Source organism: Nycticebus coucang, chromosome 8 (assembly GCF_027406575.1).
Source record: "Nycticebus coucang isolate mNycCou1 chromosome 8, mNycCou1.pri, whole genome shotgun sequence".
Classification (NCBI taxonomy): domain Eukaryota; kingdom Metazoa; phylum Chordata; class Mammalia; order Primates; family Lorisidae; genus Nycticebus; species Nycticebus coucang.
In genome coordinates this window covers 12,829,262-12,855,000 of record NC_069787.1, presented here as the reverse complement: position 1 = coordinate 12,855,000, position 25,739 = coordinate 12,829,262, and the positions used below count along the sequence as shown (strand labels likewise).

At 39.5% G+C, this 25,739-nt stretch overlaps 1 protein-coding gene across 4 annotated transcripts in view; it reads left to right on the top strand.

Moving 5' to 3' along the window:
* Window positions 1-25,739, top strand: part of GRM7 (glutamate metabotropic receptor 7) — a 988,889-nt gene that overhangs the window by 478,439 nt on the left and 484,711 nt on the right. For all 4 annotated transcript variants that reach the window (XR_008381860.1, XR_008381859.1, XM_053600338.1 and 1 more), the window contains exon 4: window positions 5,435-5,589. Coding sequence is in view for 2 of the 4 variants with exons in the window: in XM_053600338.1 (XP_053456313.1) it covers window positions 5,435-5,589 (155 nt within the window). In the remaining 2 variants the exon portion in view is untranslated. The remainder of the gene's footprint in view (window positions 1-5,434; window positions 5,590-25,739) is intronic.

Below are 25,739 nucleotides of genomic sequence, written 5' to 3'. Positions count from 1 at the left end.
ACATATACCACAATTTATTAATCCATTCGTGGGTTGATGGGCACTTGGGCTTCTTCCATGATTTGGCTATTATGAATTGAGCTGCAGTGAACCATCTGGTGCAAATATCTTTGTTGCAGAGTGATTTTTGGTCTTTTGAATATACACCTAGTACAGGGATTACAGGATCAAATGGCAGGTCTACTTTTAGATCCCTGAGTATTCTCCAAACTTCTTTCCAAAAGAAGTATTAACTTGCGTTCCCGCCAGCAGTACAGAAGCTTGGCCTTTTCTCCCCATCCAAGCCTACATCTGTAGTTTTGAGATTTTGTTATGTGAGACACACTTAACAGTAGTTAGATGCTGTCTCAAAGTGGTTTTGATTTGCATTTCTCTGATGATTAAAGATGATGAGCAGTTTTTCATATGTCCGTAGGCCGTGCGCCTGTCTTCTTCAGAGAAGCTTCTGTTCAAGTCCCTTGCCCACAATAAAATGGGATCACTTGTTCTTTTCTTGCTTATACATTTGAGTTCTCTGTGGATTCTGGTTTTCAAACCTTTGTCAGAAGCGTAACCTGCAAATATCCTCTCTTATTCTGAGGGCTGTCTGCCTGCTTTACTTACTGTGTTCTTGGCAGCGCAGAAGCTTTTTAGTTTGATCAGATCCCAGTAATGGATTTTTGGTGATGCTTCAACTGCCCAGGGGAGTCCTCCTCATAAAGTATTCTCCCAGGTCAATTTCTTCAAGTGTTTCTCCTGTGCTCTCTCCAAAAATCTTTATAATAGTATTATGTCTTAAGTTTAAATCTTTTATCCAGTGAGAGTCAATTGTTGTTAATAGTGAAGGTGTGGGTCCAGTTTCAGTCTTCTATGTTTGTTTTTTTTTTTTTTAATAAAAGGAATTCTTCCATTTATTTTTGTTCCCAATCTTCTAGAAAAACTCAAGGTTAAAGAAAATAATTACAAACAATAATTTTAAATAGTCTCCAGTGAAACCTGCAATTTCAACACTCAGAGATAACCACTAAAAAAATTCTGGTTTAATGTTTATAATAATGTGTCTTTCATATATAGATATGCAAGTTTTTCCCAACAGATTCAAGATCAAATAGAATGTTATGTGTATTTTTATTGCAACTCACATTATAGATTCATTATTTTAATACATTACATTATAGATTATTCATTTATACAAGTACTTTTAAATGTTTTACCATATTTATTTATATAAGCAAATACTTATTTTATTATTTTAAAATTTAATAAAATATCAATAATTATGTGAATATATTTGAATAAATATATTTGCATATGTAAATTATGTTTACATAAATATATTTATTTATTTTACATAAATATATTAGAGATAACATACTTTTATGTTTTTCTGTTAGTTTATAGGGTTTATTTATTATTGTATACGTTTATTGTGTATATCAATTATTTATTATGAGTTTGTAACTCATATAGTTATCTTTTATATTTTTTTCTATTCATGTGACAGGTCCATCACCTTTCCCTGTATGTTCATGGATAAAATAATCTGGTTGTTTATGAACACTTCTTTCCTGATGTCTCCTTCATTATGTTGTAATATGGATGAGTCACTATTGTATTCTGAGTTTTTACCTCCCTCCTTCATTCTTTCTCTATTTCCTTTTTTCTGGATCCTATGTGATTTTTATTCTTGGTCTATTTCCTTATTTTTCTGTAGCATATCCTCCAATAACTTTTTTAAACAGAGTAGTTCGGCCAGGTGTAATGGTGGCTCACTCCTCCTAGTCCTCCGGGAGATTGAGGTAGGCGGATTGCTTGAGGCCAAGAGTTCAAGACCAGCTTGAACAATATAGCAAATTGCTGTCTCTACAAAAAATAGAAAAAATTATCCAGGCATGCTGATGTGTACCTAAAGTTCCAGAGACTCTGGAGGCTGAGGCAGGAGGATTACTGAACCTAGGAATTTGAGGTTGCATCAAGCTATGATGATGCCTGGGTAATAGACCAAAACTCTGTCTTTAAAAACAAACAAACAAATATGAAAACAAAAAAAGTAAATTAAATAAAAGATTTTGTGTTCCATGCCTAGGATTTTTTATTTTAAAGAGATAGGGATCTTGTTCTGCCACCCAGGCCGGAGTGCAAATATCCTCTCTCATATCTCACAGAAACCTCAAACTCCTGTGCTCAACCAGTCCTCCTGCCTGAGCCTCCCAAAACTCTGGAACTAAAGATACATGCCTCTACACCCAGAAATGAGGTATTTTTATGGGTGTAGAAATATTTGTAGAAATGAGGTCTTGTTATGTTGCCCAGGCTGGTCTGGAACTGCTGATCTCAAGCTGTCCTCTTGCATTGACCTCCCAAAGTGCTAGGATTCTAAGTGTAAGCCACCATGCCCAGCCCTAATAATGCCCTTATTCTACCTCCACACTTAGTAGTTGGGTAAATGTGGCCTCATATTTATTTTTAAATACATGTACATGGCACAGCAAAGAGCTGTGGTGATTAATGAGTTATAGGATCCTTAACTCGTAGGGAGTTTGCAGTTCTAATATTGGATGGAAAAGTCTATAACACCTACTGGACAAATATGCAAATTCTATTTGCATTAGAATTCTTTATGTGTCAAATATTAAAATTCTTTAAAAAATCATTTCTTAAATTTTTGAAATTATCACTTTATCATCCATCATCTTTATTTAATGAATTAATTAATTTATTCTTACAGGAGGTTGGTGATATTCTACTTCTAATATTTCTGCATGTTTTCTGCCGTTAGAATATTCCCATTATTTCCAGAGATTTTACCTTTTGTCACATGCTTTATTTCCTGCCCCTCTATTATTATGCTGGTTGAGCTTTTTAAATTTCAAAACATATACTTCCAAGTTTTTGGTTTTCCTTCATTAGAAAACGTCATTTCATAAAATTTATTTTCTCTTTACATTTGTCCTAAAAGTATTAGTTGGATATAGGTCTTCCTGGATCGATTCTTAGTAAGAGAAAAAAAAAAATGACTTATAGTTTCTTATTTTCTAATGGTTTGCTATTTTTATTTTGAAGACCTTTCTTCACTTCTTTTTTTATCTATACTAAAGAAATTCTAATTTCATATTTTTAATAGGTAAGAGCTGTCCCTCATCGGTTACTTTTTCTTATTATCTTGTTCTTGGTGATAGATGCGACAACGTTCACTGAAATGTGTTACTTTGCTCTTTTTCATAGAGCATCTCTTCCCCATGCCACACTGGTTTTCTTTTTTTAGTTGAGTTTTCTAATTTACATTGAAGATTTCCCTCAATAAAGAGTAACTTCTTATAGTTCGTATTTGTAAAAGGCAACCAGAAGGTCTATGTCCAGGGGCAAGGAATAGGGTTGGGGGCCTGATCAGGATCAAAGACTCCCTTCTTTCTGTCGGAGGCTCTCTCCAGGTCAACTCCCAACATCTATTTTCTGGAATGGATTAGATTTTTCTAGGAAAAGAAACTGCTTTCTGGGCAGCGCCTATGGATCAGTGGGTAGGGCCCCATGTACCAAGGGTGGCGGGTTCAAACCTGGCCCCGGCCAAATTGCACCAGGAAGGGTGGCCAGGTGTTGTGGCAGGCGTCTGTGGTCCCAGCTTCAGGAGGCTGAGGCAAGAGAATCGCCTAGGCCCAGGAGATGGAGGTTGCTGTGAGCTGTGTGATGCCATGGCACTCTACCCAGGGTGATAAGTGAAAAAAAAAAAAAGCTGCTTTCTGCCTGGGGCATTATACCCCTGGTTCCAGCGTTCTGTGAGCCAAAGTCTAACTTTCCTGAAGTGTTTGAACATTTTAATACTTAATTCACCGACTTCTAATCATTTCCTTCCCACACCAGCCCAGGATTTAACACGTGATCTTTCACCGTTTGGGTGTTCACAGTATGAGAAATTTTTATCAGAAAATTGTCATTCCATTTCCTGCCTAGAATAAAGAGAAGGAAAGTGAGAGTTTGGTCATTTCATATATAATCTTTCAAACAATCCTTCCATAGTTAGCCCTATACCTCTGAGGTGCCTGCTCCTGCCACTCCCTGAGAAGCAGGCAAATCACTTCTCCTGTTGTGAAGCCCCTTCTCTAAAGGGGCTTCAGCTGTAGCTTTTCCTGTTCCGCAAATGCAGTTATGTCTTACCTATTCCCTCATCTTTCAAAAGTACTGCCATTGGGCGGCGCCTGTGGCTCAGTCGGTAGGGCGCCGGCCCCATATGCCGAGGGTCGCAGGTTCAAACCCAGCCCCGGTTCAAACCCAGCCCCGGCCAAATTGCAACAAAAAAATAGCTGGGCGTTGTGGCGGGCGCCTGTAGTCCCAGCTGCTCGGGAGGCTGAGGCAAGAGAATCGCTTAAGCCCAGGAGTTGGAGGTTGCTGTGAGCTGTGTGAGGCCACGGCACTCTACTGAGGGCCATAAAGTGAGACTCTGTCTCTACAAAAAAAAAAAAAAAAAAAAAAAAAGTACTGCCATCACTTTTTCATTAACAATAGGCAGAAATTTTTTTTCTTTTTTTATTTTTATTTATTTATTTATTTATTTAGAGACAGAGCCTCAAGCTGTCGCCCAGGGTAGAGTGCTGTGGAATCATAGCTCACAGCAACCTCCAACTCCTGGGCTTAAGCAATTCTCTTGCCTCAGCCTCCCAAGTAGCTGGGACTACAGGCACGCGCCACAATGCCCAGCTAGTTTTTGGTTGTAGTTGTCATTGTTGTTTGGCGAGCTGGATTCCAATCCGCCAGCTCTGGTGTATGTGGCTAGTGCCTTAGCCTCTTGAGCTATAGGCACCAAGCCAGTAAACAGAAATATTAATTTTATTAATTTTATTCCATGAATAATACATTAGCAACAAAAATATCCTGTTTTCTTTTATTTGGCCTCATTGTCCTTGCTATGTATATACTATTTTCATTCTTAAACATGGTTTGCTAATTTTTGTGTTTAGTGTGGAATTCTGTTCATTTTGATAAATAATTTAAGACCTTTAATTTATAAATAAATTTCCAAAAGTGATACACCCTACCAGCAAGGGAAGAGAATGCTCATTTCTCCAGCCCCCAGGCAAAACTTAAAGCAAAATAAGCAGTTTGGCCGAAGCGATAAGTGAATTTGAGATCTTGTCCTCATTTATAGTCCCCTTCTTTTTAATGGGAGTAAATGTATCTCCCCCACTAATTAAGCATTTATACCTCTTCTTTTATCTTCTAAATTTTAATGCTTTGTGCCTATTTTTCTCAAAATGCTTTGACTGTTTTCCTTATTCACAAAATCTCTTTATATATTAAGGATATAAATTCCTTACCATATATATATATATTTTTTGGCAATTGATTGGTTACTTTAGCAGAAGAAATAGCTTGCTTTCCTTTGGATTGACTGCTAATATGCATCCATGTGTTCAGCTGCTTTTATTGTCATTAATATACCTTTTCATATTCCTTGTCACAGGCAGATCCTTGCAGCAGCCAAGAGAGCTGACCAAGTGGGCCACTTTCTGTGGGTGGGATCCGACAGCTGGGGATCCAAAATAAATCCCTTGCACCAGCATGAAGATATCGCAGAAGGAGCCATCACTATTCAGCCCAAGAGAGCGACTGTGGAAGGTATGGGTTTTGTCAGCTGCGGAGAATGGTTCTGGCCTGAGTGGCCGAAGCGTGTGTGCCTTGGAGGGCTTGGCATTTTCACAAAATGTATGAGGATCATTTCAAACTTGTAGGCAAGAAATGCCAAAGAAGCTACACACCTGGTCTATTCTTTCCTTGATGTTCGTCTTTGAAAGAGATTATATATTTTTTTCATAATATCACTATTAGCATATATATGTGTGTATATTTTTCATTCATGCCGCAAGAGATTTCTGAGAGGATAGTATTACTACTCATAAAAAGTGAATTGTCTAGAAAACACATCCAAGTTTGTATAAATGGATAGCATCTCCTGAAAGAGTACTTTCCCTTTATGATGTATCCGGTACTTCCTTAGCAAGGTAACTATAAGCATTCCCCTAAAAAATCTCTTCCTTAGCAAGGTAACTACAAGGATTCCCCTATACAAAATTTCATCCAGCCCAGAGAGGCTGTGAAGACACAGCACACACCATTTCTGTGTGAAGACACAGCACACACCACTTTTGTGTGAAGACACAGCACACACCACTTTTGTGTGAAGACACAGCACACTCCATTTCTGTGTGAAGACACAGCACACACCACTTTTGTGTGAAGACACAGCACACTCCATTTCTGTGTGAAGACACAGCACACACCACTTTTGTGTGAAGACACAGCACACACCACTTTTGTGTGAAGACACAGCACACACCACTTTTGTGTGAAGACACAGCACACTCCATTTCTGTGTGAAGACACAGCACACACCACTTTTGTGTGAAGACACAGCACACACCACTTTTGTGTGAAGACACAGCACACTCCATTTCTGTGTGAAGACACAGCACACACCACTTTTGTGTGAAGACACAGCACACTCCATTTCTGTGTGAAGACACAGCACACACCACTTTTGTGTGAAGACACAGCACACACCACTTTTGTGTGAAGACACAGCACACACCACTTTCGTGTGAAGACACAGCACACACCACTTTTCTTAAGCACCAGCATCACCTCACCCCCTCGGTACCCTTTTTTTCTCATTCTCTTTCCTAAATTCATGCACCTGTCTTTTCTTTGCTTTCTTTGCCACTGCCAAGGTATTTTTTAGAGATAGAAATAGGATAGGGTGCCTATTAGCACCCCTGGTCTAACAAAACTGGCTGCTTGCCATTTATGTTCTTTAACTTGAGAAGAAAAATTATTTCTAAAAGAAGATACCATGTAAAGAAAAAGGCACTCCTCTGCCAGCATTCTGCTTTGTGTTCCTTTTCTAGTAGGCCAGGTCTCCAAAGATTTCCTAAAACCTGCTTTGCACATTAAAAAGAACTCTATCTGCTCACCCAAGAAAGGATCAAATATTTGCATTCCTTTCCATTCTTTCTCCATGCCAATCTAATTAATTATTCTCCCCAGAAGGGTGTGTGGTCTATGTAGGCCTTTTTAAACAAATCCTGTCCTGGTTCTGTCACTGTTCCTTTTCTGTTATCTGGAGGAGATAAAGATCTCATGAGTCACCTGTGTTTTCCTTGGGAGGCTTTGAATTAATTTCATTCCTCAATACATGTCTGGAGAAGATTGCCTATCTTACAACCCAGACCCATGCATTTGCAGATGGGTGGCAAGAAAGAAAGACATCATTTTCACTATCTCTGTTCCTTTCACTCAAAATCCTGTATATTTACCGTGACCTTGCTCTCTGCTAGAAGTCAAGAAAACAACAATGAGGACTCAAAATTCTTGCCCACAAAGCATACAGAGATGAAGGCAGGCGTCATGACTATTTAACATGAGAAACACTGTAAGTGTGATAGGGAATAGGACACAGAGGAGTCTCTAAGGTGATGCTGTGGTGGGGAAAGACCTCCTGAGATGCATGAAGTGATGACTGAGAGACCATCACAGTACTGAGAACCCTGTACCCACTGGGAGACGGGGACAGAGGAATGAAGGAGCATTGTGTTTGTGTTTGTATTGGGAGAAATACGAATAATTATTTCTTCCACAAAGCCTTACAATCCAGTCATCTTGAAATTCTTCCAGTTCTTCAAGAATTTTCCTATTTATAAGACATTGAGAAGACCATTTCCTCCTGTCTAGTTCTAGTCACTTCTATACTCCGCATGTGTTGATTGACTTCTATTCAGCCTTTGGGTCTCAGCTTAGATGTTAATTTTTCTTGGAAGGCGTCTAAGGCCATCCCACCCTGTGATAGATGTATCCCACGTAGTCCCTGCTGTTATAACTCCCTGGAAACGCACCACTGTAATCCCAGCATTTAGTTATTTGCCTGATAATTGCAGATGCTCAAACAAAATTTTTACTACACTTGATCTCAGCCAAAAGGCTGAGAAGCAATTCAAACAAAAATTGTAAGTGGTTGGTGGGGTAGCTGGATGGAGGAATCATAGACCACATAAGGGCCTGGCACACAATAGTTTTGAAAGTAGGCCAGAGTTGCATTGTGAAGGATCTTGGAACCTATACTAAGTCTGGGGAGTATCTGAGCATGTGAAATAGGATGAAGGGGGTTAGAAACTCTGAGGAGGGGTCGAGAGCAGAAGTTGACTGACAATCGAGGTCAGGCAACAAATTTCAGGGTCTCACCCAAGGTCCTCCCTTCCAAAGCTGTAGATGCCACGTGAACACAATGATCATATTCCATAGCCACTAATACCTGGTACATGATATTTCAGGAAATTACTCATTATCTCAAAAGTTTTTATAAATTATCAAAAGGAAAGACTGTACATATACATAGGGATATGCAAATTTATAAAATCAGACATAAAATGCATCATGAGCTAGCAAAACGACATATACAGTACATATGATCCCAAGCAACAAAACAGGAGAGAAATGTTGATATTAATAAAGACAATACTGGAATGGGATGGAGCAGCAAAAATTCATGCAAAAATTTCCATTCCCATCCAGAGAAAGGGAAAGATGTTCTTGTGCCCGTTTAAAAATTGCTGTGGCTTCTAGCTAGCCATGTGGTCTGAGAGCATTGTTACAAAGGGCAACCCAGATTCCTTCACTTCCACAGCAAATGGAACGTTAAGATTAGGGCTATGCATTTACAGTGTCACTCCTAAGAAAGTAAAAGAAATGCATTTAATTAAGCTGAGGCTTCTGAACAAAGCTATGAAATTCCGCAAATAAAGCTCCAAATAGAATGCGTTCTATATGGGCAAGAAAGTCTTCCCATCCTACCTACAGCTGTTTTCTTGTTTTCCTGTTTGTTTCTTTCTATATTTACTTCCTCTCTTTTTGGTGGACGTTTTACACTGGATTGTGCTGGGGCACAGCCTCCTCCAAATATTTACAATACTGGCATGTCCCGCGATTGTTGACTGTGTTGTGTAACACCTACGTGTAACTAGGAAAAAGCCAGTATTAATACACATTCTTTTCCTTTAGATCTGCATTGTGAATGCATTCAGCAAACGTTTGGATTTTTGGCTGGCGTTTTCTGTATGTGCATAAACAAAATGATAAATTGTTTTAAGGCCAAGACACTAGCAAGTTTATTGTGCAAGTAGATCTTATCTTCTATCCATATTTATTCTCCCTTTAAAGAGAAAGAAGCCTCCATGTTTCGTAACCAAGGAGGCTGTTTTTGCTCCTTTTAGTTTATTGGTGATCAGAGCTAAGCCCCAGAAACGTGGTCTGTGGTCTCGCTGGCCTCCATGCTCGTGGGAGAGCTGGGGAACATCTCCAGAACTTGGCAGCACTCCCCCAGCGCCTGAGCCAGAGCACTTCTGTAATTTTTAATTCTCTGCGTTGTCTGATGAGCCAAGGAAATCCCTGGCATTTTCCTTACTTGCGTGTTGCCCCATTAACTAGGCTCTCAATAATCCTTTTCCACCCCCAACAAATCCTCAGAGCACAAAATGCCCTTGTTGCCTTCAACTCTTCACCCTCCAAAATGCTCTGCTTCTCCCTGAGTAGGCTGTCCTCCGCATTCTCTCTGATTACAGCCAGCAAGGGTCATGGACCAGCATCTTTTCATCTCTGCCATAATCATTAACATTAGAAAGCTGGTATAATGAAGGGGAGATTTGCAAAGCTAACTGTAATGACTTTCACAATTGGTGATGATTTTCAAATGAGTCTATAGAACAGCTTGGTTCATGAATTAAATTTGCAATATATGTCGAAATAGTCTGGACCCGGCAGAAAAACGCCAGCTCTGTTTTTTAAGGATTTCATGAATTTTACTTCTCATGGAATGAATTCTTTATTTTTCTGAAAACCAGAAAGATCAAAGCTGTGAAGGACTGAATGAAAATATTTCTGGCTCCAATTTAGATATGCCCTACTTTGACTTTCCTTTGAGTGCATGGAATGTTTCACCTGAATGTGCCACAGAATTTTGCTAAGTGCATGGGAGAAAAACACCAGGAGAGAAAATATTGCCTTGATCCCAGAGTTCTTTCTAAACATGCATATGGCCTTGGGACCCGTCACCTTGTTTATTAAGGAAGCAATGAGCTATTGGATGTTCCTTGGCATGATAATATATTTCATTAAGTGTTTCCCTAAATGTTTGGGTCATAAGCCCCAGCAGAGTATCAACACTGATTTGTATGCTGAAATAGAGCAGATGTTAATCTAGGCCAGGTCTGGCATCTACTGTGTAGGGGACTGATAATAAAGAATATAAATAAGAAAATACCATAGTAGGATAGTTACTCTAAGGACCAGCATGTAAATTACTAAGATGCAAAGGAAGAAGAAAGACCAGGAGGCCAAGACTCCATGGTCAAAATAAAGACTTGGAAGGTCAGCAGCTCAAGTGCCTCCCAATTTTTCTAGATTTCTGGTGCATATTTATATCACATCTTTTCACTGCCTAAAACCCAGCCATGTTTTTCTATTTCGTATTGCTTTGGAAAATATTGTTTCCTTCAAGAGTAAGATCAAATCATTATTTATTTTTTTTTTTTTAAGATTTCCTTGCTTTTCCCAGGAGTTAGCTATGCCAAGCCAACTCCTTGCACCTGCAGTCCCAAACGTGCCACATGCTGCTTTACAGCAAACACTCAGCCCGCTCACCTACTCACACTCAGCACTCTCAGGCTCAGCGCTGCCTTGAATTCAGTGCCCTGGGACTCCATGATGCTCTGTCTTTATTTCTGAACCCCTGGCATTTGTCAGAGGATCTAAAACATAGTTAATATTTTCAAATTCTCTTATCTTTTTCCTATCAACTATATATGAATATATTATCTGATTATACAAAGGACTATTATATTTATCAGTATAAATTTAAAGTTTTCTCTGGACAGGGAAAACACATAACCAAATGGTCTTGCTTTTCGACTCTTTGTTCCTAAAAGTATACACTTAATATTTAATTCAGCAATTCACAGGTAGTGAGTTGGACCTTTTTTTGTTTTACTTCTTTCTTTCTTTTCTTTCTCTCTCTCTCTTTCCCGTAAGAGTGGCCTTGCGTTCTTAGTTCATTTTGCTTTTCTTTTCAATTTGGGAGAGACCGCCTGTGCAGGGCTGGCGTGATGGCTCAACTGAGTGGTGTGTTGGCATGTTGCAAACATACAGAAAGCCTCATGTCTGACTCCCCAGAAAGTAGAAAGGACAGAGGGGGCTGTCCTGTCTGCAGCAGTCCAGGGGGAACTTCCTTTCTGGGCCACTCTGTGTCTGCTGACAGCTGGCCTGAGGGAAAGGGAGTGAGCAGACCAGGGGCAGACCGACATCTGTGTGGAGAATAGCACTGCCTCCTTTGTAAGCTTGTGACTTTTAAACTAGAGCAGCGGTTCTCAACCTGTGGGTCATGACCCCTTTGTCACAATGAAAATATATTGCAGCATTAGGAAAGTTGAGAACCACTGGACTAGAGATTATTGGCCTTGAGCAAGAGGTAAGAAATGTAGAAAGAAAAATCTGCAACCTAGATAACTGAGGAGATCTGAGAACAATTAAATGTAATTTGCTTTGTAGGAACAGAGCCCTGGTTTTTGAGCCAAACTGTCTCCTGTCCAGCATCATGGGCATTCTCTTCATTGACGTCATATAAGTAGCCACTAACCATTTTCTTTTTATTTATTTATTTTTATTTTTTTAATTTATTTTATTGTTAAATCATAGCTGTGTACATTAGTGCAATCGAGATGTACAATGTGCTGGTTTCATATACAATCTGAAATATTCTCATCAAACTGTTCAACGTAGCCTTCATGGCATTTTCTTAGTTATTGTATGTAGACATTTGTATTCTGCATTTAGTAAGTTTTGCCTATTCTAAGATGCACCGTAGGTGTGGCCCCACCCATTGCCCTCCCTCCACCATGACCTCCCCCCTCCCTTCCCCTAACCATTTTCTAACAATAAAATACGTAACAAGAAAACATCCATTATTTTTTAAAGACAACTTCTGATGCCGCAGAGCACTGAGCAGGCACAGCTGACAGGCTGGGCTCTGGTAGGCCCCACAGGTGGGATCTTGGCTATTAAGAGTTAGCTGTTTTTGTTTCCAAATCTATTTATTACAGCCATACGTGTTTCTACAATTATTCAGTGTAATTAAAAATCATACTAAATCAATGAAATGAGCATAAGAATAGAAAAAGAGAAAGTTGCTATTTCAATGAAAATAAATTCTAACACTTTGAAAACATTTGGTGTGTTTGTCACTATTAAATGTCGGTAAGAAAACAGTAATGATTGGTGAGAAATCATAAACGCTAAGAAAAATGCTGTAATTAGGTTGCTGTGCAACTACTTTTAAGTTTCCATTTTACCTTAAATATCATAAAACTGGATTTTATTATATTTTATTTTTTTTCCAGAGGGGACAGTCAGGTGACATGTGGTCACGGTTCATAGAAAGTACCTTGATGCCACATCCAAAGATTGACAGGGACTCTCTCTCTCTTAACCTCTACACACGTGTGTGCGTATATGTATGTATTCGTATGTATATATATGTTTCAAATTAAAATACTTAATAAATTTATAATGATTAATTGCTAAGATAGAACTTTTCAATTTTGACTAACTGTGGGTCTTTCTTATATTTGATTTTTAGGTTTCCAATGCATTTTCATTTGGGCTTTCTCTTTCCAGGACTTAATTTTCTCACCTCTAAGACAAAGGGTTTAAGCTAACCTACCTCTGAGGTCCCTTTAGGAGGGACATTCTACGAATCAGGCTTGCGTTATTATCATCGGTTATTTCTGCTTCCCTGGCATCCATTCCCTTTCTAGTCACAGTGCCCACATGTTCTCCTGGGGAGCCCCTCCATCCACTGTCAGTCCAGGCTGTGCAGGTGGGATGGAGTCATACTCTTAACTCTGAGTAGGCACAGAACCTACATCAATCACTACTGTCCATGATAGAGAGAACTTCAAAGTTACCCCAGACTGAAGGCAGACCATGGCCGTAGCCTCTAATTCCTAAATGTTTACTACAGCTGTCAAGATAAAGCTGCCAAGTTAAGAGGTTATAAAGTTGGAGCTGCTGGAGCCCACCTGCACAGGAGAGCCTGCCTGACCACACGCAGGGGCTGGACCTGTGGAAGATGACACCAAACTTCAAAGACATCCTCAGAGCAGCTGAGGTCCCCTGTGCCTGAAGTTTGGATCCAAACCTCTTTATAAACTTACAGACTCCTGCTGTTTATATACACTCCTTCTGAGTAGGCTCCGTCCTTGCGACCCAAACAACTTGACAGATATAATTAACATTGGGAAGACCTTCCTCTGGGCCTTTTCTTCTATTTCTTCTCACTTGTAAGTTACAACCTTTTCAAATACCATTTACCCCTCATCAATGTCTTTCTCTCCCGTTTCAGCCTTCTTTATCCCTCTGCCCTGACATGTGTGTCTTCTTGAAACTCCAGCGTGAGTTTCAGTGTTTTCCTCCCCAGTTGCCTCGGCCTCCTTCCTGTTCTCATCCTCTCAGGCAGACTGTGTCCATTCCGCTTACGGAACATTTGTCACGTCTAATCAGTTATCTGTGTATATATCAAAGGTATTAGATGGGATCTCAGTGATCTGGGAAACGTAGATGGGTTCTCAGATCACGCTTCAGAAATCAAATTGTTCAAGAATACGACAGACCTTGGAGAGAGAACTTCTCCAGGAAGAATGGTGCAGTGAGGCAGACCCAGGAATCCTTCCCTGTGAATGGCGGGGGTAAACTTCCTTCCTTCCAGGCCAGCACTGGTGTTCCCCTTGCTGACTCCCATTGAGAGGGGCAGGCAAGGCCTGAGAAAACGTCCCCCTTGTGAGCAGGCTGAGCTGCGCTGTGGTGACCGACACACTCTCCGCAGACTAACAGAACAAGCAGGTATTTCTGGTCCGTGTGAAGTCTGCTGTGGCTCCAGGAGAGTTTCCAGGGCGGTTTCCTCCCTGTGTTCATCCAGGCTTCTACGTCACTTCCCTCTTATGACTCCTCTGTCTCACCATGTTCTTCCTTCACCACTGCTCAGCTTTGAAGAGAGGCAGAGTCACCCACTTCTCACATAAACACTTTTACCTGAAAGTGATGTGTGTTACTTCACCTCCTATTTCACTAGCAAAAAAGCAAGCCATAGTAAGTTTTTTCTTCAAAGGGACTTGACAAGGGAAATAAACAAGAGCTGACTGCCGTTGAACCTAAGACTTGTCTATCCCAAGCTCTGTTTCACTGAAAATGTTGGTAGCTATTAGGACCCTCACCACAGTGCTTTGTAACTTTCCAAGAGAGAGAAACCTATGAAGGGGAAGTCGCTCTTCTCTACGTTGCCCCAGGTCTCTGACCAGCTTTGGCACCTTGAACGGTGTCTTTACCGAACTACGAAGTGGGGTATTCTGGTGTCAGTGGAAAATGTGGTGCTTGGTTAGCGGTGTCCTGGCAGGGCCCCTGGGCCCAGAAAATGCCCAAAGGAGAAAAGCACTTCCTGGACAGAAGCACCCAGATACTCGGTGGGCTTGCTCAGAGGAATGCGTGTGACACCCCCCGTGTGGACATTCTGATGCCACACGAGGAGGAGTGTCAGCAGGCCTGAGGGGGAACAGGTGATACGACTTCATTTATTCCTACAGACCGTGAGGCTGGTGAAATTCCGGTTATCTCTGTGAGACTGTGGACTTGACCTTTGTGACTGATGCTTTCACCTGTTCCCCTAACCCCTTCTTTGTGGTCAGTAAAATGCTCCTCCCACTATGGAGGTTAGAAAGATACTCACTCACCTCCCCACCCCCTGCCATACCTGCGGTTAGATGAGCAATTGGTTGACTTCATCCTGACCATGAGGACTCATGAATATATTTTCTGAAGAGAAATTCTTGGGCACATTTCTTCCCTGAGGAAAAAAAAAAGAGGCACGTTAATGGGGCAACTGTATAATTTATTATCCAAACCAGGAATTTTTAAAAGTAATGGGTCCATACTGTGATCGTAGCGGCCCTATTCAGAGGAAAGGAACCTTCTATCCCATCTCTTCTTTGTCATATTGTTATGTAGACAGGACATCTGCAGCTACCATCGGCATCTTAACCAGGGGAGAGAATGTCAAAATCAGACAAAGTGGGCAAAGACAGATGAAAAAGGCTTGGGGTTGTTGAACCGATCCTGGAATCATCTCTATTAGGACTTCTTATATTAGAAATTCCGTTATTATCTTTAAACTACTCATTAGCTAGATGTTTCATTACACACAGCCTAAAGTGTCCTTAATAATATACGTGTCTTATTCACTTTTGTATACCCAGCACTTGAATAATACATGTAAATTAATAGATTCTTACTCAATGTTTGTTGAATGAATGCATTTTTCAAAGTAAGGCTTATTCTATAAAAAATATGGACTATAAACGAAGTTATGGTACTGTAGAGTAAAAGTTAACATAGCTTCAAGATAGATTGCCTTCACGCTATATGACTATATTTGTCAGCATAGGTAATATTATTTTGGTAAATTTTTATTATAAAGTAAAGCCATTTCATGGAAATTTTGAATTACATGAAAATAGCCATGTAAGGATTGTCCTTAAGGGAAAATTTAAGCTGAAAAATGCTCTTATGATCAAGATATCAGCTAATAGTTTTTGATTTGCAACAAAATTATTTTAAAAATATATACAACTCCTTTTTGTTAAAATTATAAATATACAAATATCAATAATCTAAATTTTAATTTTGAATGAAAAAGCAGCATATAAGTGCATTGATAAAATATTTTCTAGGTCTAGGAAATTTAACACCAATTATATTATTTGAGGAGTTTATTGACTTAATATATTTGATACTTGGAAGATCTCTCCTTTAAAGAAATTGTGAATTCAGTGTGATCCTTGCCCAGCTGGGAACTGTGTATTATGTGCACTCGGGGTTATAAGATAGTTCCTCCAACTATGACTTTCCCCTGAATTGCCATATCCATTTTATAATATACCAGCTCTCTCCCACCCCCAATTTTCACTGTTATTATATCATAATTAATGTGTCTGTATATCACAGAGCTATAAATAATGGGTTATGGGATGCAGAGGTGACCTGTCAGTGAACAATGCTGACTGTTTACTATTTGTCAGACACTACCTATGGTCAGGTGCCAGTGACCAGAAACAAAACTCGTGCTTTCTTAGAGATTACATTCTAGGAGAAGATGACAAATGATAAATCAATAGGCTAAATCAATAAGTAAATAATCAATAATCAATAAGTAAATTGTATATGATAATAGGAAGTGCTATAATTTCTACTCTATATATTGATATTATTTTGTTAATAAATTATTTTCTTATTTTTTCTTTAGTTTTTGTCTGTGATTTCCTTTAGCTCTTTGAGATGTTTAAGGCAATTTATGTAAACTTTTGTCTAGTAAGTCCCATATCTGGGCTTCATATTGGATGGTTTCTGTCCATTTATTTTTGTTCTTTGGACAGGCCAGGCCATGCTATCTTCTTTCTTTGTTATATTTTATGAATTTGGTTGTGGCTGTTGACAATCTGGCATTTGGATATCATAATGTGGTAGCTCTGGAAATAAGATTCCTTCCTGCCACATGGCTGAATTTCCTTGACCTAAAGGCTACAGTTGTCTGTGCTTTGTGTTTTCTAACTATTTCTGTAAAGATTGTATTCCTTGTCGTGTGTAATTATTGAAATCAGTTTCTTTGCCTGTGTTCAGCTGTTTTTTGACAGAGATTTCATTAAATGTCAGGACCTCAAAAAGGCAAATAAAATGACAACAACAAAAAACATCACTCCCAGTCTCTGTGGACTGGAGCTAGACACTCCTTCAACCCTTAGTCGGGCCCTTTACAGCTCTGCCCTACGACTCACTTTCTGCTCACCCTGAGTCTCGAGGTCAGTCGGCAGAGAAAAAGAAAAGTCTTCTGAGGTCTTTTCTGAGCATGAATCCTTCTCTGGACATGTGCGTGGGTATCTAAGCTTTCTCATTACACAGGTAATTTTGAATGTCCTTATTTCTCAAAGACACTCTTTCTGGCATTTTCTCCCAGGCTTTATGCTGTCTAGGATTGCCTCAACTCTAATCTGTTACCCCAGGTGCTTGTGGGGTTTTCGTTCACTTCACAATATTTTCTAGACTCTTTTCCACACTAACCAAATTCCAAGCGAGACAAAACAGAAATAAATGCCCCCTGTGTCAGCCCTTTAGGTAGCTCCCAGGCAAATGCAATAATTTGTGCTTTGTTCCCTCCAGAACCCTGAATTAGGGTCCCACAGTGGGAATATTGACCTACATTCTTAAAACCACTGCTGAGCCATTGACATATAGATGGGTGTTTAACCAAGTCATGTAGAAAATGGAGGGGACCGAAGAGAACTTTGCTAGAACATTCCACATTAAAAAGCCAAGAAAGCAGATTGGCCATGGAGGCTAGAACACAAATGAGGATGATTCCTTAGGAATCAGGTGAAATACATGTTTTAGAGAGGAGAGAACTTATCAGCTGCATTAATACGCTATTGCTAACTCAGGGAGAAGTGCTTAGAATTGAGTTTTAATTTGGCAATGTCTGCATATCATTGGTGATTTTTGACATAGATTGTTACACGTGAGCGATGTTGGCAAAAGCCTGCTTAAAGTAGGTATAAAAGAATGGGGAGAAGAATGGGGAGAAGCTTAATAAGTATCAACCCCTGGACCTCCACCAAACTTTCCCTGATCGGTACATGAGCACACCATAAAATTTGAGGAAAGAGGACTCCAGTCACCTAAATCTCAGTATCCTCAAAGAATATGCCACTGTAAGTGTCAAAAGGGCATAAATATGTATATAGGAAAAATAATACTCAGGCCCTCTAGAGTATCAAGTGAATTTGCATATGAGGTCATGTTAAGACATGGATAAAGCAAAGGCTTAAGTGGTACTAACGAGACAGGTGTTTTGCTATCTTAACAATATAATGCAATGTATTCAAGGTATGTGGTCATTTATATTTTGACATAAAAACTATGCGTGTGTGTGTGTGTGTGTGTGTGAGAGAGAGAGAGAGAGAGAGAGGAAAAAGATGAATCACCAGTTGCTGTGTCTTGCTAAATACAGACATGGTAGACGGATATGATGTTAACTAATATCAGCTCCAGGGATGGTTGTGCTGCCAACTAGCTGGGGTGCTAAGTAGGCATGGGAAAATATTTTTCTTCTACTTTATTCCAGTTTTCTATTGTAGAATATGGGTGCATAGGATTAAATGATTACTGAGAACTTTCTTTTTTTTTAATCTTTTTTTTTTTGGTTTTTGGCCGGGGCTGGGTTTGAACCCGCCACCTCCGGCATATGGGACCGGCACCCTACCCCTTGAGCCACAGGCGCCGCCCGATTACTGAGAACTTTCATTAGCCTCAGTGTTCTCTGAATATGTTACCAAAAAAAATGTGTGTGTATACAATATAGACAAAAAGAAAATCTTGAAAGACCACTGTCAAGAAAAACAGGGAATAAAGAGAAAGAATTATAAGTTTACAGAAGGAGAAATAAAACTGATTAAACAAGAACAAAAATGAAATTTTAAAATACGGATCTGGGTTTTTCATTCCTGCGGAGGACAAACAACAGTGACATCACTGGAGGAGGGGAAGAGGAAGCAGAAGACAGAAAGGGATCCAAAGAGAGCTGAAGTCTAAAATCTGAAGCCAGAACAAGGAAGGACTGTGCAAATTGAGTCAGGGAGAAGGAAACAATATTACCAACAGCTTACCTCTGAAATGTCCTCTCTTTGGAATCAGCGACTAACTAAGCAAAATTGTTCAGAAACGTGTCCAAAATCTACTTTTCTTCCCCTTTTAAGATATTAGCAATTTATTTATTTTTGATTACAAGGGAACAGTTTTTTCCTGTTTTTATTATTTAGGAAAGCATTGACATGGTCCATTGCCTGGGCGAAGACAGGTAAGAGAAGCCTTCATCTCAGTCTTTATTGTTTTGCAAGCTGTGGATCGTCCCAGGGGCCCCAGTTTTACCTACAGGCTGCAAAGATCCACACCTAGTGCATTACCAAATATATAATTAGTCCAGATTAAGTGTGAATAATAAGGCAGAAGCCCTTGAAAGTATACTAGCGAAAGCAGTAGTGGGAAGTGAAAGGGCCATTAAGTTAGCCAAATGGAGGGCAGGAAGAAAAGCCATTTATAAAATTGGGAGGCTGAAGGGTCTTCCTTAATGTTCTTTAACAAAAATGAGATTCTGTTTAATCTCTCCTCATTGTGAAAAGGCAGGAGCTAAAAACCTCTAAATAAGAGAATTTTTTTTTTTTTTTTACAGGCTCAGTATGTTCCCCATAATAGGTGTGTGCTGTAGGTTAATTGAAATTTTGAAGTTAAAATGACCTTCTTTTAAGCTTAAGTAGAAATGTGTTTTCCTTACTCACTTGCAAGAGGGGATGTTTTGAGTGCTGTTTCCAAAGACTAAATTTACTATACTATTTGTAATTTGGTTGAGAAAATTGTTTCCCTCACCTCTTAGTACTTCATTCCCTGTAATATTGCTGAAAGGGCTGTTTGCTTTTCTTCTTAGAATTCATACTTGGGATAAAAATACCAGTTTGTCTTGTTGGATTTGGGGGAGGTTTTGGCAAAAGATACAGGGTGTTCCTAACCTGTCAAGAGTTTTTGAATTCTCTTTATCATGTCTTCAACAACCTTCAGTTGAGTACAACCTGGAAATTCTGATATATCTTAGAGATAAAGAACTAAGGCCCCTCCCCTCTTATGAAGGGTTTCTTTCTTCCTCCATTTCTAGGCTCATGGCTGAGAAGCCCACAACAAAAGACAATGTAACAAGAGAAAAGCGTACAAATTTGTTTCATCTAAGTTTTCTGTGACATAGGAGCCTTCAGAAATGAAGACCCAAAGGCAAAGGGAAACCTATGTGTTTTTATGATAAGTTTGCTGGAGAAATGGATATTGGTATAGAAATGTTATTGGACAAAGGAGATACGCTGTAATAGTAATGTACTGCAGAAACTTAGCCAGGCCCATGTCTTCAGAGATAAGGATATTGTGCCCACTGTATGTAGGCAGAATACTTTTGAATGATAATCTTAGGACCTGCTTCAAAGGAGAAGGATAGGAAAAGATCAAAGAGCAACCTTCCTTTATCTCCCGTTGCTTCTAATACCAAGGTGCCGTATTTGGGGGTAGCATGTGTGTGTGATCAGTGCATGTGATTTTTTATGCAACATAATGTTTTGGACATAGGTCTTTACTGTTGCATATAACTGTAACTTCTTTTTTTTTTTTATTGCCATATGATGTTCTGTTACAGAAATACACCAGGATGTGATTATCTGCTCAAACATCATAAGCCTTTGTCTTAAAAGTACTCTGCAGATATAATTCCTGATGCTTCTCCTATTTTAAGCTGGAAGACTATATTAAGACACAAAATTCCCTGTTATCTTTTATTACATTTTAAAGAACATGTCTTACTGGGTACATTCATATTCTTGCACTTTTTCCAATGAATATACCATTTTGATAAAGTATCGTAGTGTTCTTTCCATTTTCATGTCTCCGGGTCATTGACCCGCCCCATGAGCTTTTGCTCAGTCATAAAGAAGAGTCACAAGTAAGAGCAACCTCTGCCCAACCCCCCAGAAGGAGAATAATTTATCACATAATTTTCCTCCTTAGAAAGTGGATAAATTTTTCAGCAATTTATAATGTCTCCGCTTTGTATGTTTTTCCATTCTTGCACAAAAAAAGTCACAGTTAAACAAAATTTCTCTTTTTCTATTTTAGTGCATAGTTTAACACTCTTGGGTTTGTGGCAGTTGTGTTTTTCTAGACAAATAACAGTTTCTCAAAAGCCAGTCACTCTCATGTTGACATTTGGAGCACTCATTTATTCTAACCTCAGGGAATTTGCTTTTTAGGAATAAATTGAGCATTAAAAATTTCTGTCTGATGTTTTAAAAGAGTTTTATGGAATTTCTTATATATAAGCCAAGTGAAGCACAGCATGTTGGCCCTTTCTTTCGGATAGCATGGGATTCTAAAAAATGTTCTTGTCTTAAATTGATTATGTCAATTATCAACATCATTCATGCTGATGATTTTTGCTATAGTTAGGTTATATCCGGCCTGTATATGTCAATGTCAATGGTCTCTAGGAAATTAGTGCATAATTCTAAGAAAAACTCAAGAATATTTAAACATACCCAATAGTGAAATGAAAACAAGGTTCCTTGTTTCTTTCACGAACAGAATGATCACATAATTTCAAGATCTACTGACATTACTAGTGAACTTCTGTTAGCTGCTTATAAAATGCCAGATATTATGAAATATAATCATTGAAGGAAGAATTATTTTGACTTATATTTTATAGATGGAAAAAAATGGATGCTTGGTTCAGGTACCTTGCCCAAAGTTACATAAGATAACAACTACTAAAACTGGGATTTTGTCACCAAAGCTGTCTGTTCCCTACCATTATTTTCTTAACTATTGCTTTATACTCTATTTGAGGAAGAGACGATATACAAGTTGGTGTATAAGCTTTGTCATTATGTTTTAAAAACTGGAGCTTGGGGCAGTACTGAAAATTATGCTGATTGTTAGAAATGTACCTATTTTGAGGGCATCAGTGTCTCAGATCCTTTTCCTTAGTTAACAGAGACTAAATAAGAGATTGTGGTGCATGTTATTTTTTCTTGTTGTTATTGTTGTTTAGTTTACTTTCAATTAATTAATAGATTTATTTTAACCATTTTCAAAACATTTTTAGAATTTTAGGGGGTACAGATGCTCTCTTAACATACTTTGTACAGATCAAATCAAAGTTAGACTTGTTAAGTGTGCCCTTCACCCATGTAGTGTGCAGGTCACCCAACAGGTGTGAATTTACCCCTCCCCTCCATGTGTTTTATGTATTGAGGGATTGTTCCTGGAACAAAGGAAGGAGGGAAAGCAGGACAGGGCAGGGAAAGGCACTAAGTAAGAATGTAGCCTCTGCTGGAGTCAAGATTCAGCCTGACCACAGGGATCTCTGGAGTGTGAATTGGACTGGAGAACTGGTCCCACTCAGATGCAGGCAGGACAGATCTTTGTATTCCATCAGGCATTCATTAGCCACAGGTTGCCTCTAAGGATGTATATGAATGACTCACACAATAAGCTTCTATTCTGCCAGAGGGGAATGGGAGAGCTGTGAGTCCTTAGAAGTCTGTCACACATTATGCATCCTTCTAAGGAGTAAGAAGGACAAGACACATGACTTTCCTTTCACTTTGAAATGACTGACGCATTCCTGGCTACCATCTGCCTGCCCCTGCCCACACAGAAAACAAAACAAAACAAAAAACTTCACTGACAATGCAGGGCCCTAAATCTTTGTAATGTGCATTTCTCACCATCTGGTACATGTGTCTTTCTGAGGCATCTGGAGAACTAGCCACTTACTGCTCAACATGTCTGATTAATATGGTATCATCAATAGAGCGACTCCACTTTGTTTTTATAAAATATCCACAATATTGAAATACACTATGACAGAGAAATTGGCAAATTATCATAATCCTGGGGCAACGTTAACATATAGTGTTTTTTTGTTTTTGTTTTGTTTTTTGTGGTTTTTGGCCAGGGCAGGGTTTGAACCTGCCACCTCCGGCATATGGGACCGGCGCCCTACTCCTTGAGCCACAGGCGCAGCCCAACATACAGTGTTTTTAATGTATACCGTTGTCCCTTTCACGTGAAAGCAAACTGCTTTTCATACTCTTTTCTCTTACATAGTAGAAAAGACAGGCCAAGCACAATAGGTGGCTCATGCCTGTGATCCTAGCATGGTAGGAGTCCAAGGTGGGTGAATTGCCTGAGCTCAGGAGTTCAAGACCAGCCTGAGTAAGAGGGAGACCTTGTTTCTACTAAAAACAGAAAAATTAGCCAGGTGTGGTAACACATGCCTGTAGTCCCAGTTACTTGGGAGACTGATGCAAGAGAATTACTCAAGCCCAGGACTTTGAGATTGCTGTGAGCTAAGATGCCATGACACTCTACCCAGGGCAACAGAGTGAAACTCTGTCTAAAAAAAAAAAAAAAGAAAAGACAGCAAAACAAATTTGCTAGGTCACTAGCCACCTGACATCTACTGGATTTGTTAATCTGCTCTGTAACAGACACCACAACAGAGTCAGCAGCTTCAATTTGAACTACAACTTGGTTTAGTTTACAGCATTTCACCGTCATCACCCATCCTGAAGCTGGTTTTTGCAAAGATCAAGCTAATAAAACAAATGTAGATAAAATGAGGTATCACCATCCTTGCATCCTTTAAATTTTCAAGGGAGACACTAATTTCTCATGTCCTTCCTTGATGGTATAATTTGTTTTAATTATATATTAGGAACCAGGGAAACCACTGCTGTGTGGACTCATGGAACACCTGTGAGGCAAATGGGGGGCATGATTTCATTTATTTCTTCATCTGTAGCTTCCATTTTCATGTGGGTAATAATGATGCATCCCAGATGGGGGTAATAATGGTACTTTCTACCCCTGGGTGCGAGCTTCATCTCAGAACATGTATAAAAGAGTCCTCGAAAAATCTAGTTAGTCTTCCTTTCCCTACTGTGTAGTGGTGTTGAAAGTAAATGACATAGAGTCCTCTGAGGAAGCAGTGAGAGAACCCACTTCTCTACTCACTTGTAATGTTGTAAGGTCCCGCCTCATGGGAAATGTCAGTCCATGAGTTTGGAATTGAGAAACTGTGAATTGTGGCCTTTATTGGGGCAGCTAATCTCAGCCCACTTCTATAACAGTAGCTTCTCCTGTCCGTCACATCTACCTGAGAACAGCCTCTACTCACCTTCTCAGTTTGGATTATCCTCAGCAGCATATTTCTTGTCACCAGGGTAAAAGGTGTGCCCTCCAGGTCCTCTAGAGCTGTGGACTGGTACTAGTCTGCAGCCTGTTAGGAAACCAGGCCACTCAGAAAGAGATGAGCAGCAGAAGAGTAAGCAAAGCTTCATCTGGTATTTACAGCCACTCCCCGCTGCTCTCAGCATGGACTGAGCTCCACCCCCTGTGATATCAGTAGCAGCACCAGATTCTCACAGGAGTGTGAACCCTTCCGTGAGCTGCACATGAGGGATCTAAATCAGTGATTTTCAACTGGTATACTGCAGCACACTGGTGTGCCACAAGAGGATCTTGGGTGTGCTGCAAAAAAGTTTAAAGATCATTCATTAAATTATTTTACAAAGAAGTTCAAAGCACAGTAAGTATATTCTTTTTTACTCCTTTTTTTAATGATTAACATAATTTAAGAGTGCCATGGAAGTTTAACTACGAATTCAAGTGTGTCATGAGATAAAAAAAAAAGGTTGAAAAACACTGGTCTAGATTGTGTGCTCCTTATGAGAATCTAATCTCTGATGATCTGAGGTGGAGACATAATGTGCTTTTATCTTCTCCAAACCATCCCCCTATCTCTGGTCCCTAGAAACCAGTCCCTGGTGCTATCATCTACTCATGGCTCTAGAAGGACAAAGGCTATCATAATCTATTTTTTTCTTAAGAAAGAGACAAATTCTAGCAAGTCTTTTTTTTCCTCTGAGCATTTTTATTTCTTCTTCAACTCTCTGCTGTAGAATTTAAGCATCTCCACTTCACTTAAAGCCATTGCTTTTTTCAAGTTTCCAAGAGCCATCCCAACACTGCATAGGGATGACCCCCTAGAATCCTTGTCGGTATGTTGAAGACAGGGTCCCACTTGAGTGTCCCATATCAGCAAATTCTCTTTTTTTTTCCAGTTTATTTATTTACTTTTTTTTATTAAATCATAGCTGTGTACATTAGTATGATCATGGGGCACCATACACTTGGTTCATAGACCGTTTGACACATTTTCATCACACTAGTTAACATAGCTTTCCTGGCATTTTCTTAGTTATTTTGCTAAGACCTTTACATTCCATATTTACTAGGATTCACACATACCCTTGTAAGATGCACCGCAGGTGTAATCCCATTAATCCTTCTCCCTCCACCTGCCTCCCCCCTCCCTCCCCTCCCTTTCCCCTTTCTCCCTATTCTTAGGTTGTAACTGGGATATAGCTTTCATGTGAAGGTCCTACATTAGTTTCATAATAAGGGTGAGTACATTAGGTACTTTTTCTTCCATTCTTGAGACACTTTACTAAGAAGAATATGTTCCTGCTCCATCCATGCAAACATGAAAGAGGTAATTTAAGGTTGCATAATATTCCATGGTGTACATATAGCAAATTCTCTTGTCTTCAGCTGTGTATTCTGATTCCTTCACCCTTGACCTAGCATACTTAGGATCTGTTTCCAAATATTCTCTCCCAATTCCCTTTAGTAAATATCAACCAGGTTCTGTAGATTTCCATCACATAATTCCTTGCCTCACCTAGCAGGACAGCACACCCTCAGGGGGACCATACTGAGCCCTAAACCTAGTGATTTTTCCAGTGTCCAGGATGGGAGAGGAGGCAAGCATGAGGAGCCCAAGCATGACCATGTAGACCACTGACCTTATTCTAAGCCTTTTCAGAATCTCAAGCAAGAAACTCCCATCATTAGTATCCTCAAACAAAGAGGGTGAGCTGGAGTATTCCAAGGAACCAGGGTATTGAAGGTTCTCAAATAACCCTCCCAAGATATAACCATGCTACGTTCTATTAGTATTAGTGAGGGGG